The sequence below is a fragment of the Peromyscus leucopus genome, chromosome 19 (genome assembly GCF_004664715.2).
Source record: "Peromyscus leucopus breed LL Stock chromosome 19, UCI_PerLeu_2.1, whole genome shotgun sequence".
NCBI classification, from domain to species: Eukaryota; Metazoa; Chordata; class Mammalia; order Rodentia; family Cricetidae; genus Peromyscus; species Peromyscus leucopus.
In genome coordinates, this window is record NC_051079.1 from 61,224,424 (window position 1) to 61,243,159 (window position 18,736).

General features: G+C 39.5%; 1 protein-coding gene across 2 annotated transcripts in view; it reads right to left on the reverse strand.

Annotated features, from left to right (window-relative positions):
* Window positions 1-18,736, reverse strand: part of Smad4 (SMAD family member 4) — a 76,684-nt gene that overhangs the window by 24,946 nt on the left and 33,002 nt on the right. Inside the window, exons 5-8 of one of the 2 annotated variants that reach the window (XM_028864719.2) lie at window positions 13,429-13,641; window positions 9,396-9,515; window positions 9,187-9,303; window positions 7,756-7,806 (exon numbers count right to left, since the gene is read on the reverse strand). In XM_028864719.2, the coding sequence (XP_028720552.1) occupies window positions 7,756-7,806; window positions 9,187-9,303; window positions 9,396-9,515; window positions 13,429-13,641 (501 nt within the window). The remainder of the gene's footprint in view (window positions 1-7,755; window positions 7,807-9,186; window positions 9,304-9,395; window positions 9,516-13,428; window positions 13,642-18,736) is intronic. The other variant, XM_028864721.2, reaches the window with a different exon arrangement.

Here is an 18,736-nt window from a genome sequence, read left to right on the forward strand (position 1 = left end):
GGTCATTTGCCCACTGTACATGCATCCCATATACAGCAAGGCATATTTTCAGAAGTCATTTTAGTGAACTAATACAATGTATTCATTTGAATAACAATTATTTGAAATGACTAGCAGGGAGGAGAGAATACTTGGTGTGGGTTGCAAAGACAGTAAATTATTTGATTTTGTTTACATTATTTAAGTTTGCATATATGTAATTTGCTTGGTTCTCCCTTCATAATTTATTGAACAGATATATACAGAACCATGCAGCAAACAAAACCGCTGACAATCCCTCGCAGAGGAAACCTCAGGCAGGTACGGGGCGGGCAATTGAGCAAACAAACGACCATGGAACACAGGTCATGAGCAACACTGCCAAGACACTTGGAGGAAGAGGAAGAAGAGGACAGGGAGTGGGGGTGGGGTGGAGGAGAACATTATGGAGCAGAAGGCGACTGGAAGACCACATCAGCCCAGAAAGCTGAGGAACATTCTGTCTGAAAACTCAAGACCTGAATGAAAACCCCCTACTGGCCACTGAGGAAGAACTTCTGAGAGATTAGGAAGGGAATAAGAGTTTTGTCTGCAGATTTATCTACATCACACTGTTACACATTCTGTATAATCTGAATCAAAACTTACAACAATCTGAAATGATACTTAGAATGATAAAAACCATCCCACATTTCAAGTTCCCCCAGGAAAAATGAGTAGTGGCACTTAAAACTTAAAAACGAAATGATGTAAATAGAGTACTCATGAATGAAATTCTCAAAAGAAAATTTATCTACGCCAAGAGTAGTAGACGCACACCTTTAATCCCAGCACACAAGATCAAAGGCAGGTGAATCTCTATAAGTTCAAGGCCAGCCTGGTCTACATAGTGAGTACTAGGACAGCTGGGGCTATATAGAGAAACTATCAAAAAAAAAAGAAAGAAAGAAAAGAGAAAAATTTAATTAAAAGCAAACAAACTGAAAAAGGAAAACAAAACCCTTTACAAGACTGAGATGGTTAATACTATCAACAGGATCTACAATCACCCAAGAGATAAAGCTCTGGGAATGCCTGTGATAGTCTCTACCCTGGGCTAACCGAGACAGGCAGACCCGCCCTCAATGTGAGGCTGCCTTCGATCCACACAGGCGGCCACTCTGGGCTGAACAGAGGGAGGAGGGAGGAGCACAGACACTGCTTCCTACTGCAGACGCAATGTGGGCCACTGCTAAGCCCCGGCCGGCCAGTGACATGCCAACTGTGATGACATGTATCCCCAAGCTGAAAGTAAGCCTTCTTTTCTTCTATCACATTTTCTCACAGCAACAAGTAAAACAAAAACACAGCACCAAGAAACGGGGCCATTGCTGTGAGACACTGGACTGTGTGGTTCTTAAGCTACGGAACTAAGAGGGATGTAGAAGTTTGGAACTTTGATCCTGAAAAGCCCTAGGCTGCTGTAAGTAGAGCTTACGGGTCATTCTGGTATGAGTTTGGAAAAGCAGAATGTCAAGAGAAATGCAGACCATGGAGGCCAGGGCCTCTATCTGAAACTGGGTTGAGGCCTTTCCTATTCTAGCCCGTCTGGACTCTGGCTGGATTCTGCCTGTGTTCTGTAAACTTTAGTAATGGGTTACTGTGCTAGGTGGATGGAGTCTCCCAAGAGAAGACTCAGTCTGTGTCATAGTTACTGCTCACGGCTCTCACCCAGGTCTACAGAAAGAACAAAGAGTGGAGCAGGAAATGTGAAAACACGCAGCTGGGAAACAACCACGTGACCTTCAATTCACAGACAGTGGCAGCAGGCGTTAGGAGACATCAGTCACCCACTACTCCGCACTGCTGAGCTAGATTCTCACCTGGGAGCCAAAAAGGAACCCTTTCTTCCCCAAGGTGCTTCTGCAATGAGAGAGGCAGCTAATACATAAAGGAACCTAACTGCTTGGCAAAAATCGTCAAGCAACAGAGCACTTGCCAATGAGGAGTTAATAAGGCACATAAAAGCCTGCCCATGGCACATTTGAGTCACTAATATAGGAAGAATGGTAAATAAGGCCAGCCTGGACTACACAGTGAGTTTCAGGACAGCCTAGGGTATACAGGAAGATTGTCTCTTAAAAAAAAAAGGGGGGGGGGGATAATACTTTGTAACATCAATCCAATAAATTCCCTACAAATTTAATTCTTTAAAAATATTTGTTCAGAACATAAAAATTGTAGGGCCCTGGCCCCCCATTTTGGGTAGCTGTTGCCTGCTTGCCGACTTTAACCAGATGTCCTCCCTATGCTGATTCCCTGCCGGTTTCCTCCTTCCAGAACGCTCACGGAGGTTCTTTGTTTGTGTATCCTGCATATTGGGCGTTAACAGCTTAGATGCAAGACTGTAAAACATCCGTAGTGCACTTCTGCCCTCCAGGGTTCTCCCATTGTGCTGTAAGCCTGTATTGAAGGTTTCCTCCCTCTTTCAATAAATGACCCTGTTGTCTCTATTTTTCAATCCACAGCCCCTTGCTCGGACATGGTGAACAGGTGGTGGTAGCGCAGGCGCTACTGCAACAAAAAATATACCTAAATGACTGCTTAAACGCCAGTTCTGAAATATTTGTGAATTTTCTTTTGGTTTTTTGAGACAGTTTCTCAGAGATCTGCTGCCTCTGCCTCTTTACGCTGGAATTAAAGGCATGTGCCACCACCATCCAGCTGTGAAGTTATTTTCTATAGTAAAATTTTTTTTCTAGATTTATTTGCATTTCATGAGTATGTCTGCATGTATGTATGTTTGTCTGCACATACATATGTTTATCACGTGTGCAGAGTACCAGACTCCCTAGCACTGTAGTAATAGATGCTTGAGTGCTGCTACATGGGTCCTGGGAGTCAAACCAGATTGTTTGGAAGAGCAGCCACTGCTCTCAAGTGATGGACCATCTCTCCAGCCGCCATAAATAAAAATCTTTAATGAAGGTATCACATCATGTTATGAACAATAATAACCAGCAAATAAGCAGTAGGTATACTGAGTAAAACTAAAAATTGAAACAATTTAAAACTTAGCTAATTTTCTGACTAATCAAAACTAGTACCACTTACAAGATCTTTGAGTAGATAGTATAAAAATGAAAACTTGGTTACAAAGTGAATATAATGCTGGGGGTGGTGTTTCCAAGTACAATGTATTTCCCAGTTCCTACTGAAGGCTAGATCTTCATTACAAGCAAGTCAACTCAAAGAAGAAAAAGTTTTGTAGCCTTCATGTTTAAGAAAAATATACTTTTATCATTATCAAATGAAATGTCTGCCAGTGAACTAAAGCTTTCCTTACCTCCCCACCAGCAAGTTCCCGTTTGCCTAATAATCTAGACTCCACAGGGCAGCCATGCTTGTGGAAGCTGCAGCTCTTACTCTTACAGGTGATACTCACTGGCCTGCTGATAGTCATAAGAGTTCTAAATGGCTAAGAATGAAGAGGAAGTTGTACTGGGTTACATCACAGACCAGCGATAGAAAACCAAGACCTAAGAAGGTGGAAGGAAGGGAGTCTTAATTTGTGAAGACACAGGCCAACAGGTAATTGATGTGAGAGAGAATCAGACAGTGTTGGGCTACAATCTACTGCACGAAAGCCTTTTCATTCTCAATAGTCAGAGGAAAGGCTTTATTTTAAAAATATAGAAAGCTAATAGAAAATATCCCTTAAGCCTTTCTGCATGTCTTTGCTATTTTACCTCAAGGACCAAATAATACATAAACAACAACTCTGCAGCTTCTTGGGGCCAGCACGAACAAAAAGCTGGGAGAGCACTTCTCTAATGCCAGCCCAGCTGAAAGGCACCAAGGCTGGGCACAGACCTGGTATCTAAAGGGTTTCTGCTCCTAAGTTATGAAGCCAATCCCATGAAGTCACATTAGCCAAAATCAAAAAACAAACAAATAATATTAATTACCTTATTTGGAGGTTTGATTTTATTTTGCAATGTAAGAGCTTAGCTTGCAAAGGGGGAATGGATTGTAAAGCACAGGTTTTAGAAATATTGTTCAGTTGTAATGGAAAATGTGTCTCTTCAAAGTACTGTCTTTAATTTCTGAAATAAAAATAAAGTAATACAAATCTGGATGGATACCTGTATCCACTGAATTATTCCTTTCTTACTCAGATCTGAATGTAATAACCTAGAAGTCTGTTATGAGCATATGAAAATACTCCTGAAATACACCTGAAGTTGGTAAAGTTCAAATCCATTTGTGTTTGAACACAACCTAAAGACATTGAAGAAAACAACAGTATGACAGAAGAACATCGGCTTCAAGAAAAAAAAGGTGTAACTCTGTGAAGAAGAAATAGAGCAACTGACCTTTTTAATATTTAGGTCGGGTAGTGATAGCACATACCTTTGATCCCAGCACTCCACAGTCAGAGGCAGGTGGATCTCTGTGAGTCTGAGGCCAGCCTGATCTAAATAGTAAGTTCCTAGACAACCAAAGCTAGAGGGGAGAATAATATTTAACTGATATCTTTTCTATTTGTTCAATAAAGAAAGCAGATGTGTAAGCTGGTTACTGTATTTGAGTATGGCTAGCATTAGGTACCAAGGGCATAGCCATTGGCATGCTTAAACAGCATTTAGGAGGGGAGAGTAAGGTGTATGATTCTAGAATTCAAATGTTTCTTGTCTCCTGATAACTAACACCTTTATCTCTTTGTCTTGGGGTTTCTATTGATTGTTTATCTCTTTATCTTGGGGTTTCTATTGTGCTACACACAACTAAAAACCTGGGGAGAAAAGGGTTTATTTCATGCTACAAGTGTCAAGTCACAATCCATCACTGAGGGAAGTCAAGGCAAAACTTAAGTCAGGAACTGAAGCAGAGCCCATAGAGGAACACTGCTAACTGGCTTGCTTCTCTTATAGCACCCAGGACCACCAAACCAAGGGTGGCACTGTCCACAGTGAGCTGGGCCCTCCCATATCAATCATCAAGCAAGACCTGAGTTCTAACCTACTGATGTCAATAGTAGTAAAATTGCAGAACTAATCCTTTCCTGCAACCAGCTGGACAAAAAACTCTTTTAGGATGCATTGATCATTAAGCTACTTCTGTATTCTATTGAAAAGACAGGTATTAATATCAATACAGGCTGCTACAGATACATGTTCATGTAATCAATACTATTCTCTAAACAGCAGGGGCAACTCAGCCTCCTTATCCATTCTATTGTGAGAAGTATGAAGCAAATTTATCAAGAGGCGAAAGGCAATCGCTAAACCTAAATCAAGTCCAGATGATAGTTAACTGCCATATCTATTCCCACTGTACATTCCGTTCAGTATTACATCCATCCTTCCTTCCTTCTTTTTTTTTCTTTTCTCAAGACAGGATTTCTCAGTGTAGTCCCGGAGCTCACTCAGTAGACCAAGCTGGCCTCGAACTCAGAGATCTACCTGCCTCTGCCTCCCAAGTGCTGGGATTAAAGGTGTGCGCCACCACCACCCAGCTAAGCCTTTCTTCAGAATAAGGCCATCCTTATTCCTGTAGACCATCTCTACTAAGCTACACAAAACACTAAAGGAACTTAAATCAGCACTGACTCTCAAGAATGCTGACTCAGTCAGCAAAAGTTCTTATTCTTGCAACTTTGCATTTTCCCCTTACAATATATTTATCCAAACATAAATTAAGATCTTGATACAATGTTTCCAAATATGAAATGTATTACAGCAAGACAATCATTAAGAATTACATCTACTAAATTTAATTCAGTAGTTATATACATCTTGATTGGCTTTGAAAATTATAAATTTATAAACTCAAGTTCCAGTTGCTTTTGGGATACTATCTTATAAGGACTCCAAACTACAGTATGGCTCGTTAAGGAAGGAAATGGCTCAGTTGCCTTTAGCCTACTGGCTATGGGTGAGATAGGACTTCTGTTAGTCTTTTCAGTATCAAACACACAGATCGCAAGCCCAGTGCCACGATTGAGCCTGTATGATAATGAGTATTCAGAGACGGGTAATGCTTGGGTGACACTCACCAACCTAAGACAGAGCACCTGTGTGGCCTGGGCAGTCATCTCCATGACGGGTAAGGTGACCTGCTGACGTCCCATGTAACCCAAGTCAAAAGCTCATTTTTTAATAAAAGGGGGACCTGTAGGTCCCTGGCCCCCGTTTTGGGTAACTGTTGCCTTGCCTGCAGACCTTGACCTTGATATCCTCCCTATGCTAATTCCCTGCCAGGTTTCACCCTCCTGAATGCTTAAGGGAAGTTCCTTGTCTGTGTATCCTGAATAATGGGTGTTAACAGCTTAGATGCAAGATTGTAAAACATCAGTAGCGAACTTCTGCCCACTGGGGTCCTCCCATTGTGCTATAAGCCTGTATTTAATATATATTTATATATTATATATAATTCAATGAATACTGCAAATGTAATCTACGAATACCACAAATGTGATTAATATCATGCGTGTAATTAATTAATATCATGAGTGTAATTTAAAAAAAATAATTAAAATACTAAAAAAAAAAAGAATTACATCTCTACTAGTGAGCATCTTAAGACTGGTGCTGCACTCTGGTGTCAATAAAGTCCTTTTGTCTCTTCATCTAGGAATTGTTACTCTCTAAACTAAAATATGAGAAGAGCTATAAGCACAAAGATCGTCTATACTTTTAAGCAGGTAGAAAAAAACTTAAAATCAGCGTACGTAACAAAACCCCACTTACACAACTCTGTAGAACTCTAAGTTATCCTTCCACTTATACTTAAGGGTGACTACAGCTATATTTTTAACTCTTTATTGAGAAACAAACAGAGTTGTCCTATGTCCACAAATGGTGGTTCCAAAAGAGCCATCAGATACCCAAATCTGTAGATGCTCAAAGTCTCTTATGGAAAATGATGGCATATTTGCAAATAATATGCAAAAAAAAGCATGTGTAAATCATGAGAATAAATACTACAAGGTCTTACATAAAGGACATGACTATCTCTATATCTGGCTGTAACTGTATGTGCACCTAAGGTGAAGAAAATCAGTAAAAAGTCAGAATTTGAAAATCTCACATTCCAATTGTTTATGTTACAGGGGTCCTCTGACATCTCAAGTTTTCAGGGTTTTCTGTTTTCCTGCTTCTATAATTTAACCCAGTATTTTCTAAATTTCAGTTAGGCAGATCTGTACCTTTCTTATAAAAGTTATTTACAATTATTTTTGGTTTTAGCATCTATTTAAGATTCTTCTCTAACATTTTAATTAAATTTAGCACTCAGTGTCTCTCATTCTCTCTCTCTCACACACACACACTGACACATCATCTATGTAGCGGTCAGAGGGCAGCTTGTGGAAGTCAGTCTCTGCTAACATGTGGGTCCTCGAGACCACACTCAGGCTCATCTGACGTGGCAGCAAGCACTGTGACCCGCTAAGCCACCTCACTCACCTCTTCCTTGGCTTTTTTAGCAGCAGGTTTGAAGCTATTCTACTTAAGCTTAGTTTCATTCTGCTGCATATTTATGTGTTCAATGCTAAAAACTGGCAATTCTGTACTTAGTTGCTGATTTTAAAACAGTTTTTACTTTTCTTTCAGTTAAAAATGAATTAAATATAGTCTATGTGTGACTATCAGCTACTCTGAAACTGCTGATTAAGTCATAATGAATACTGCATTGTCTAAGTTAGTTACCCTGTAATATAATCCATGGGCATACATGTACCAGTTATCTTAATAAAAATCTTTATACAGGGACTCAATATTGGAATATACTTACCAGGATGATTGGAAATAGGAGGCTGGAATGCAAGCTCATTGTGAACTGGCCCTAAAGAAAATATAATAAAAATCCCATTTTACTTATTAAAAGTTTTCCCCAGCATCAAAACTTTTAATAAACTTCAAATATAAATATCATAAGCCTTAAGACTTGTTTAGATCAAGTTTATGCCATGTCTAAGAATTTAAAAGCTTCTTTCTTGAATTTTTTGTGATACTAATAGCTAACTTTTAAGTGGTATCTGACAAATGCTATTTATCAGTTTACAAAGTTATACATGCAATACTTAATGCAAATTATAAATTAATTATTCATGTAACATATTAGTGTAATTTATAATGCAATGTATAATGACTTAAATTGCCAATCTTTTCTAAAAATAAGTGCTTATATTTATTCAATTAGGGACATTTATATAATGGACCAATAACTCATAATTGAAAGCTTATTTGTTAACACATTATGCTAAATCCCTCACAGAATTACCACATTCACTTCTTACAATGTTGTTACAGGCAGATAAAATTACAACCCTTGAGGCTTAGTAAGTTTAAATAAGTGACCAGTGATCATAGAGCAAACCCAATACTCTACACACTGGTCCAGGTAGCCATTAGAAATCATATTCTCTGAATACCTGGAAAGAGTAATGTAACTGATACATAACAATATGCATATAGCAAGGCCCTCCCCCATATATACCTATCACACACACAAACACACACACACCCATTGTATGACTGGAAGGAAATACTACTAGGAGTGAGTTTGTCTGGGTTACTCAAGATTGTAAGTAGTTTTATTATTTATGTCTTTTGTACTTTTCCAGTATCTTTGGTACTATTAATCTTAAAATGAAAGAAAAGGGGATTTTGTATTTATGGAAAATATGTATTTCTGATTTTTTTTCTTCATTCCTATATTCATGATTTTAAAATCAAATGAAGAATGTTCCTATTCTATCTGAAACTGGACTGTCTGTAGGGTACTCTTCCCAATCACACCTATATGGAGTATCAATAGATTCAACACCTAAGTATTTATAGTATCTATTGCATTGATTCTATGGTGAGGGAAACCTTGAGATCATATTACTCAAGGGCTTCAGTCGACTGTGGGTGGGTAACACACGAAACCTAAAAACACATGTAAAGCAAACAAAGGAATGGAAATCAATGTGGTGTTGATGAACCATCAGCAACAGAGAAATGAATGTACTTAGTGAACATCAGTGCAGAACAAAGGTATAAGTATTGAAAGGAACTGTTTACAAAAAAAAAATACTGAAAAAGTAAAACGCACTAATTATTTAATGAAATTAAATTGTAAGATGAATAAAAGATGCAAAACCATTTATTATGAAAACAGAAATCAAAGTCCTGGCTAGAAAAGAAAAAGGCCCTGCTTACAATGAAAACGAGAGCTTACAGTAATGTCCAGGATGGGGCGGCATAGGCGGGTGGTGCTGAAGATGGCCGTTTTGGTGGTGAGGCAAATTAGGTGTGTATGGTGCGGTCCTACTTCCAGTCCAGGTGGTAGTGCTGTCTAAAAATTAAGGCCCATATGCATTAATTTGCTTTTAGAAAGGCTGCCTGGTTTTTCTCAACTACTTAAGATGTTAAAAAGCGTGTACATACTATGATGGTAAGTAGCTGGCTGACCAGTAAATCCATTCTGCTGCTGTCCTGGCTGAGGCCCTGAAGCTATCTGCAACAGTCCTTCACTATGGCTGCCTGCCAGAATACTGGCCGGCTGACCTAGAGAAACAAGAAGACATTAACATGGCACACGTATAGATGCAATTTTATGCTTTTATACAAAGATGATGGTCTAATTATGTCTGGTAATCCACAATTAAAAAGGTGGGCCAAAAGTGGAACTCACCCATTGCCTATCAAATAAAAAAGCTAAAAGCATTTATAAAGGAAATTATCCAAAATGTCCTTTCTTAAGAAATGTTTTCCAGGAGCTGGAGAGTAGCTCAGTGGGTAAGAGCACTGGCTGTTCTTCCAGAGGACCTGGGTTTGATTCCCATCACCCACATGACAGCTCACAACCATCTGTACTCCAGTTTCAGGGAATCTGATGCCCTCACACAGGCATACATACATACAGGTAAAACACCAATGCACATGAAATGAAATTAAAAAAAAAAAAATGTTTTCTAACATTAGTGGCCTATTTCTTCACAGACCTCTTCAAATGCTAAGAAACACTCTACAGGTCTAGGCTTCACAACAGCTTTAGAAGCACCAGTTTGACCCCCAGGCACTTCACCCAGACCACTCTGGACCAACAGAATGTTAATCTACCACGGCATTGGTGCTGGTAAGGCAGGACAATGACGGTCAACAACAACAAACACAGGAGGCAAGGGTTGTCCATGGAAGAGGATGGCAAGGGTGAGAAAGTTCATGTCAAACAAAACAACCTTCACTGCCAACCAAAGCAGCATTTGGTAAAACAAGAAACTGTTTATCAATTTTGAAACTTTTCATGTCCTTTTTAAAAACTCAAAATCATGTCAAGAATGTCACTGTATGCCCAGATTTGCATTAAATCAGTTCAGTTGCTCCCTCTGTAATATGCCAAGAAAATGGTTTCCTTTGGCTCCTATCCTGCTCAAAATATATTCCATTATGTTTTATTATCTGCCATTTATAGGTTTTATTTTGTCAGTGGAAAAGGCTATTTCTTAAAGCAAGCATTAGGTCATGTTTCTCCCACTTGCTGTTATTTGTCAATGACACTGTTTTTCTTTTCTCATAAATGGAAGGCAATCAGATAAAGAAACTAAGTCACCACAATCTCCACAACAAGAGAAGGAATTTGCCAGGCACAGCGGTATGGCTACAATCGGAGCAGGAAGAAGCCTAAGCAAGAGGAACTCCAGGCCAGCTGGGCTATAAGACTCTTGTCTCAACAAAAACAAAAACAAAGAACATTTCTCCTCCCTACATAGCACAATTCCTTAAAACTAGGACCTGCAAAACCACTGCAAACTCATCACACTGAGAATTACCACCACAGACTCAAGAGTCTAAGATGTTAACAATGTAAAACCAGTTCACATAAAATAGCCTTCCCATTCCTCTATTTTAATCTAATTTGTTTTCGTTCCTTTAACTCTATCAATATATCTTTTTAGAAATAAGGAAACATTTCACCGCAAGTTCTAAAAGCTACAGTATTTATATTTATATTTATATTTCAATTATAAAAATCTACTTTAAAAAGTATTAAGACAGAATTGGATATATTTCATTCACATCTTTTTCTGGCCTTCAAGCACACTCTTCCTGCAGGGAGGGGAGGAAAAAGTCAAAATGAAGTCACTTTGGAAATCACTGAACAAAGCTCACTCTCCAGAGAATGTAAAACCAGCAGTAATCTACATCTAAGTGGAGTATCTATTTTACTTTCTATTTCCATCATTTCTGTCAACCGTACTCCAAAGGAGCAAATAAAAAGACGGGAAGCCAGAGATTGCAAGGTAGGTGTCAGGCTGCACACATGTAATCCCAGCATTTCAGAGGCTCAAACAAGGAAATCAGAGCCAAAGTCAGCCTGGCTTATGAAGTGAAATCTTGTCTCAACCCCACCCCCAAAATCTATATACATACACATCTCTGTCAAATGTACACAAATTATCTGTGCTAAGATTATGACCACTGAAAAAGACTGCTTTCAAGTGGTAAAATGGACTAATGAGAAATTCTGAAAACAATTACAGGGGCCAGGCACACAGTTCAGTGGCCAAGTGCTTGCCTATCATGGGTGACATACTGGCTTGGATACCCAGCACTAGAGGAAGGGTCAGGGGTGGAAGCAAAAAAATTTCAGACATAAATCTCCTATTTATCCCAAATTTTAATGTTGAGTTTAAACTGATACTAACAGAAACTACATTGTTAGGTAGTGGCAAATATCAATCTTTATCAGTCAACAATCTCTTGACAACATAGGTTTAAAAACAATGCTCTTAGTAAAATGAATTAATAATATTCACATGCTCTGTAACATTTAAATTTAAAAATAAGAGTAATAATTAGGGGCTAGGAAGATGTCTCAGTGGGTAAAGCACTTGCCCTGCAAACACACAGAGCTCAATTCTATCCCCTGAGCCCACATAAAGCTGGACAGACACAACAGTGTGACCCTGTAACTCCTCCTATGAGATGGAGGTAGAGACAAGAGCCCACCAGCCAGCTAGCCTGGCATACGCCGTACGCAGCTGCAAACAGCCAGACTGACCAACAAGCTGGACAGAAAGGACCAACACCAGCAGCTATCCTGATTTCTGCATTATACCACAGCACACACCCCATCACACACTCACATTCCTTTTTGTTTGTTTTTTTAATTAAACAAAAAAATTACTCTACTATGCAAAGCAGGAAGCTGTTCAACTTTTGAACAATACAATACAAACAAAACCAGATCACACTTTCTTTATTAGGCTCCCAGAAAAGCTGAGCCTGGGCTGGGGATGTAGCTCAGTGGTCCAGGGTTCACCTAACACAGGAGAGATCCTAGTTTCCATTGATATGATCAAGAAACAGAGACAGGAAAAGGAGGAAGAAAACAGAACAGAACAGAGACTGAGAACCTCCTATGACATGGTAGAAAAGTCTTTACCACAAGAATCCTTTTCAAAGATGTGTTAGCTTTATATTGAAACTGGTTAAAATACTTGATGCCTACCTGGGGCAGTAATATTTAAAGTTATTAATATTTTAAATGAGTATTAAAATAAATATTAAAGTCTGTTTAAAAGCCCTTTTTCCTAGTAGTCACAACAGGAAATTGAGAAAACTACTATAAAGTTACCCTCTCAGACAAAATAATGGACTAAAAGAAAGGCTTCACAGGGCAGCAGTGGCACACCCTTTAATCCCAGCACTCAGGAGGCAGAGCCAGGCGGATATCTGCGAGTTTGAGGCCAGCCTGGTCTACAGAGTGAGATCCAGGACAGGCACCAAAACTACACGGAGAAACCCTGTTTCGAAAAACCAAAAATAAAAAAAAGAAAGGTTTCAATTGCACAAACTTTTAAAAACATCTTGGTTCAAGGCTGTGTGCTGGGCCAGTGAGATGGCTTACTCAATAGGGAAAGTAACCTGAGTTTGATACCTAGAACCCATGTAAAGATGGAAGGAGGGAAATGACTCCACAAAGCTGTCCTCTGACCTCAACTAACATACCACGCCCACATGTGTGCACACGTACAATTACACAATTACACACTCACACATACGATAATTAAAAAATTACTTGTTAACTACTTAAATATGTCTTTAAAATCTATCTGAAAAATACAGGCATTTTCTTACTTATGCATGTAATAGTAAATAACATACTTCAATTTAAGATTATAATCAGTCATAACATTTGACTGCCTATCAACATAGGAAACGTTAAAGAAATTACAAACACCATTTTCTCCACAATGAACTCAAATACCAATTTAACATCTTTTCTCCTACAGGCTGAGTGGTATGGCTCAGAAGTGAGAGTTCACCGAGTATGCACCTGGCCCCGGTTCAATACCCAGCACCAGAAAGACCACAACAGCTTCAATTTTTACTTATTTGAGGTTTCTCCAAGTGACTACACATAAATATTCAATAGTTAGGAAAACTTACAACTACATTGGACTGCGTAACTCACTTGTGGAAGCCACAGGAATGTTGGGGAAGTTGGTGGTACTGGTAGCATTAGACTCAGATGGGGCTAACAGAGCTGGGGCGCTGTATGTCTCCGTTGATGCACGATTACTTGGTGGATGTTGGATGGTTTGAATTGAATGTCCTTCAGTGGGTAAGGATGGCTGCCCCTCAAAGTCATGAACATATTCATCCTTCACTAACATACTTGGTGGAGCTATGCATTAAAAAAAAAAAAACACATTTATACATTTTATACTCTTCCATTTCCACAAAGACTATATACAAATAATGACAGCATCTAAAATCAACAATAAATAATTTAAATTCAGAAATTTTTCATACAGAAAAGCATACATTTTATTAGCTATAGCTACTTGAGAGTTTTTAAAATCAATTTGACTCACTAAAATTTGAAAAGATATTCTTCAGTTTCTGACAAACCCAGAAGTACATAATCATCTACACAGGTAAAAACCAAATGCCTAGCAAAACATTCACACAGTTGTGAAGAGCACTTACTCCTCAAGGCAAACTGAGAATGGATACTTAGCTCTGCCCTTCTGAACTTCACAATGTAGAGATACAAGTGGGATCTGAAAGGTACTCAGTGCCAAGACCTGGAATTATTTAACTTATTATTTGAAATTGCTGTCCTGAAATGTCCCTTTAAAAAGTCAAACTGAACCCAAATGTAGGGTGTTTGCCTGTAATTCAGCATTCAGGAGGCAGGCCAGGAAGATCATAAGTCATCAAACTGGAATTTTCTTTTTGGAATCCCAATCTACATAAAAATGTTTGATGAGAAACTCAATAATTGAAATCTTCCACAGTATAAGGAACAAATCTAGAGTCTAGGTCATGTAAAGTAGTATCTTTAATAAACTTAAGGTTGATTTGCTCTGCTCTATTTTTTTTAAATGAAACTGAACTGTATTCCTGCCAGTTCTCTGTTTAGAACCTTCTCATGTAGTCTTGACCCACTGTTTTGGGTTCTGCTGTCTATTTTTAATAAAAATCATCCTTTACTTTTATGAATTAATATTTTTAGGTAACTACTCTAAAGTTTCACAATCACCTGAATCTAGTATTAGGCATCTTCTTAGAGCTAACAAGTAAAGGCCACAAAGACATTCTCTTCAATTGAAAAATTAGGGTGTCACTTTCCTTCTAACAGGAGAATTGCTGTTAACTGATTTTACTATCATTTACAGTGGCTGCCCCTTAAGCAACAATTGTCCTAACCAGAGATCGCAACTCTCCTGCTACCAGCAGCAGCAGCTCGGCTGAAGGGCCACAGGGGATTCTGTTCCCGCAGGCACTGTCTCTTTCAAAGCTACTAAGGGAAAGTTTAGATCTCTATCCCTCTAAAGAACTCACAATTCAAAGGTTGAAGCGGAATTCTGCTCTCTCGGGAGGCTGAATAGCAGGTAACTAACCTTCTCCCTTTGCTGGTGTCTTCCAAATAACCCAGCGTCCTTCTCTCAGTCCCCTTAAAAACCCTAGCTACACCTGGTTCCTCCCTACCACTTCCTGTCAGCTACTTGCTGACTCAGCCTCCTGCTCACAGGTTAATTTTATTTAACCAAACACATCTTTGAACTGTTAACAAAATCAGTAAGGAAAATGCAACACACTTTAAAATAATATTGCACAAGAAATATTATTCCATATTTGTTCAAGCTTCTGTATACAGCTTCTTTTTTGACTTTTGAAACATGAAAACGTCGATATTTATAAAACTCGTGTGTTTCAGTAGGGAGTGGAGAGATGGCTCCGTAGTTAAGAGAGCAACTTGCTTTACCTAGTTTGGGTCCAGCACCCCATGTCCAAAGGCTCATAACCTTCTATTACTCCATCTCCAGAAGACCCAATACACTTTTGACCTCAAGAGTACCAGCACACAAGTGCACAAACCCACACAGAGACAAAAATATATACACAATGAAAAAAATAAAGTAACTTCTATGGGAACCAATACAATAATAAAAAGATGCTTAACACATTATCATGCTTGCAAGATGTAACTGGTGTAATAGTAGCACAAATGTTTTGAGAGTAACTAACCATTTTTTAACTGGATTTAAGGTCCACTCCATGAAACTGAACCCATATCTGACATTGTTAAGGTGGCCAAAACCCTGAGACTATAGCTCATAGGTTCTAGAGGAAAACTTACTACCATTATTCTGCTGAAAGAACAAAGTAACAAAATACTCCTAAAGGCATACTAATGGCATACTCATACATAGATCAGTGCATCACTCAGCCCTTATCAGAGAAGCTTCCCTTGCAGTAGGTGGGACTTAACAGAGACTCACAACTGGACAATGTGCAGAGGGTGAGAGACTCTGGGGCACCCAAATGAGCTCTCGTCATCAAACCCTTCCCCTCAATGCTTGAGGAACTGAAGTGGAAGCTGAAAGATTTTAAGAGTGAGAGGTGGTAGATAACTCTAAGGAAAGTGTCTTCCAGACACACGACAACATACATAAGAACTCAGAGACTGGCAACACACACAAGATCTGCAAGAGTTCAAACCACACAAAAACCCCAGCACAGCGGGGGAGCAGACACAAAACTCCCCAATGGAGGGAGTGTCACTGAGTACATCAACCACACTCCAGGGCAGGCCCCATGCCCACGAGCATCTGGCCAACAAATAACTGATTCCATATTTTTGTGTATGTTTTTTGTTTTGGTATCCTTTGCCTTAATGGTTGTTTATTTAGACCTGTTTTTGTTTTATGGAAGGGGACAACAGAACATGCACAAATAGAGGTAGTAGGTGGGTAGGATGGAGGAGTTACAGAATGAATATGAACAAAATATGTTAAAAATAATTTTAAATTTAAATAAAAAAAGTTGATCCTAAATACTAATGTTGGACAAATTATAATAATAAAATAAAAACCTGTTCATAGCATAAGCTGGGTATGGATAGCTAAGCTTTTTTTTTTATTAGTTGTTTTTTTATTGATATACTTAACAAAATAAAATTCTAGATTTTTCTTCATTCATAAAGATCTTGGTATATCTATTTAATTCTTTATTGAATTTAGTAGACCTTTTAACTAATGGCATCTCTACGGAATTGAATGGACGTTTAGGGTTCTGTTGCTGAAGTGACTGAGATCCTTTTTACCTATTGGCATTACTAATACAAAGGAAACTGCTGTGAAATTGACAGCTGTATGGACGACTGTGACATCCAGAAGAATCAACTGCTGTCTGCTTTAAATAGTTAGCCTCCTAAAGTTCCTTCCCTTCATGTCGATTAACCTCTGCTCAACAGAAGTTTGGAATTTGAATTTTTCAGCTTCCCAAGGCCCCGGCTGCTTTGCAATGGCCTTTTCTTTGTTTGTCTGCTGCATGCGTGTTCCTCACCCCAGTAAACACCTTTCTACACCTGCCGAGTCTGTCTGCTGATGTTTGCAGTGTTAAGAGATTTTTCCACTGCCATCTGCTGCACTCGATTTTTCCTGCCCTTTAATTCTTTAACTGGCAGAGAAAAAGGTCCTCATCAAGACACCCAGACTGTCCTTTGGGGACCTTGTCTTGGGATTTCTTCTGAGGACAAACTCTCCAGGAAGAGGATGTAAAGAGGTCCCAGTGCTTTGTCCAGTCCTCCATCCAACAGAGGATGTCTCTATCCCCTTCCACTGGGTGGGTGCACATCACAGAGGACCTCTTCATAGGCAAACTTTGAGTTCACATGTTCAACTCCATGCGCAACACTCTTGGAGACAACACTGCAGTCAGGTGAGACAATGCACCTCAAATCACACACCTCAGGAATCTCCCGTGATCACCATGCTAAAGATACCAAGTCAGTCTATGTGCACACACTCAGTCACCCAGGCTGATGTGGTCAACCAACGACTCTCCTCAATTGCCCCAGGCTTGACTCACTTAAAGCAACGGTACAATCCTTGTGGTAAGATATAAGCAAGTAGAGCCATTGTCTTCGTACGTTAACCACTGGGTTAGCTGAACTTAAGAGCCAACTTCCCAAGGGGCTCCTCATCCAAAATATCAGAACTATGACAGGAGGATTAATCAACCTGTCTCGGATGTTGCCTGTCAAATATGAGCATATAAGGGTCATCATAGGACCTGCAACATGAATACTAGATGCTGCTGAGATACATTTCCAAAAGCACAAAGATCCACATCCAAGACCTCTTTTGAGTACATTACAACAGCATGAGGTTATGCACTACAACAGTCCTGTTTTTGCTATTCCTAGCTATGCAGAGGCTACAGAGGCTGAATAGGAAGCTCTGTGTCCTCATTGAGTGACAGGAGACCATTTTCCCCCACATGATACTAATCCAGGGCTTTTTCAGCAGCTTCTTATAAGCCACTTGAGTAGGAACCACAGGGCTTTCCAAGAGTTGGCGAGTGCCATTCCAGAGGTGAGCAGGAGCTCCAGCAGTCTTGAAGAGGCACTGGATGAACCCAATCAAAGTCTGGCAAAGGGTTCTCAGCAGAGGCTGCCATGCTGTTCATAACCAGAAGAACTGATTGTTTCTGAAACAGTCCTGCTCCAGTCAAGGACACTCAGTTCAAGGAAGAACTACCCCAAGCCTGTCGTGCAAGTCTGAGGACTGTGCCCAAAGGTGACACCACGTGAGGGGAAGGGCAGGTCTTGTCTATGGAACCCCAAAGGGTTAGAAATCTAAGAGAAAGCCAGTTATGCTGTGGATCTTTTCCTCAGCTGTGTTGGGTTGTCACCCCACATTATTAAATAGCCATTTTATCCTTTAACTAATATGACAAAGAAAACAAACATACTTTAGCCATGTGAGAGAAGACTGCTCAATGGTACATGATGGATTGGAAAACCCACACTATGGAAAGAACTTGCATCAAGAACAGAACTAATGCCGGGTGGTGGTGGCGGACACCTTTAATCCCAGCACTTGGGAGGCAGAGGCAAGTGGATCTCTGTGAGTTCAAGGCCAGCCTGGGCTACAGAGTGAGTTCCAGGAAAGATGCAAAGCTACACAGAGAAACCATATCTCGAGAAACAAAAAACAAAAAACAAAAACCACAAACAAACAAAGAACAGAACTAAGTATATTAATGCGGATGATTTAGTTCGAGAAGCCTGATTACTTTCTATCTTAGAGTCTGACAAGATGGCTTCTCCTAAGAGCATGCTGATAGATGCAGATGATGCACAACTCCTGGAGGAAATGGAAATTACAGAATATGAGGCAGGAGCTATAAATCAGATGCTGAAGTTTGCTTTCCGATACATGATCACAGTTCTAGATGATGCTAAAATGCATTCAATCCACGTAAGA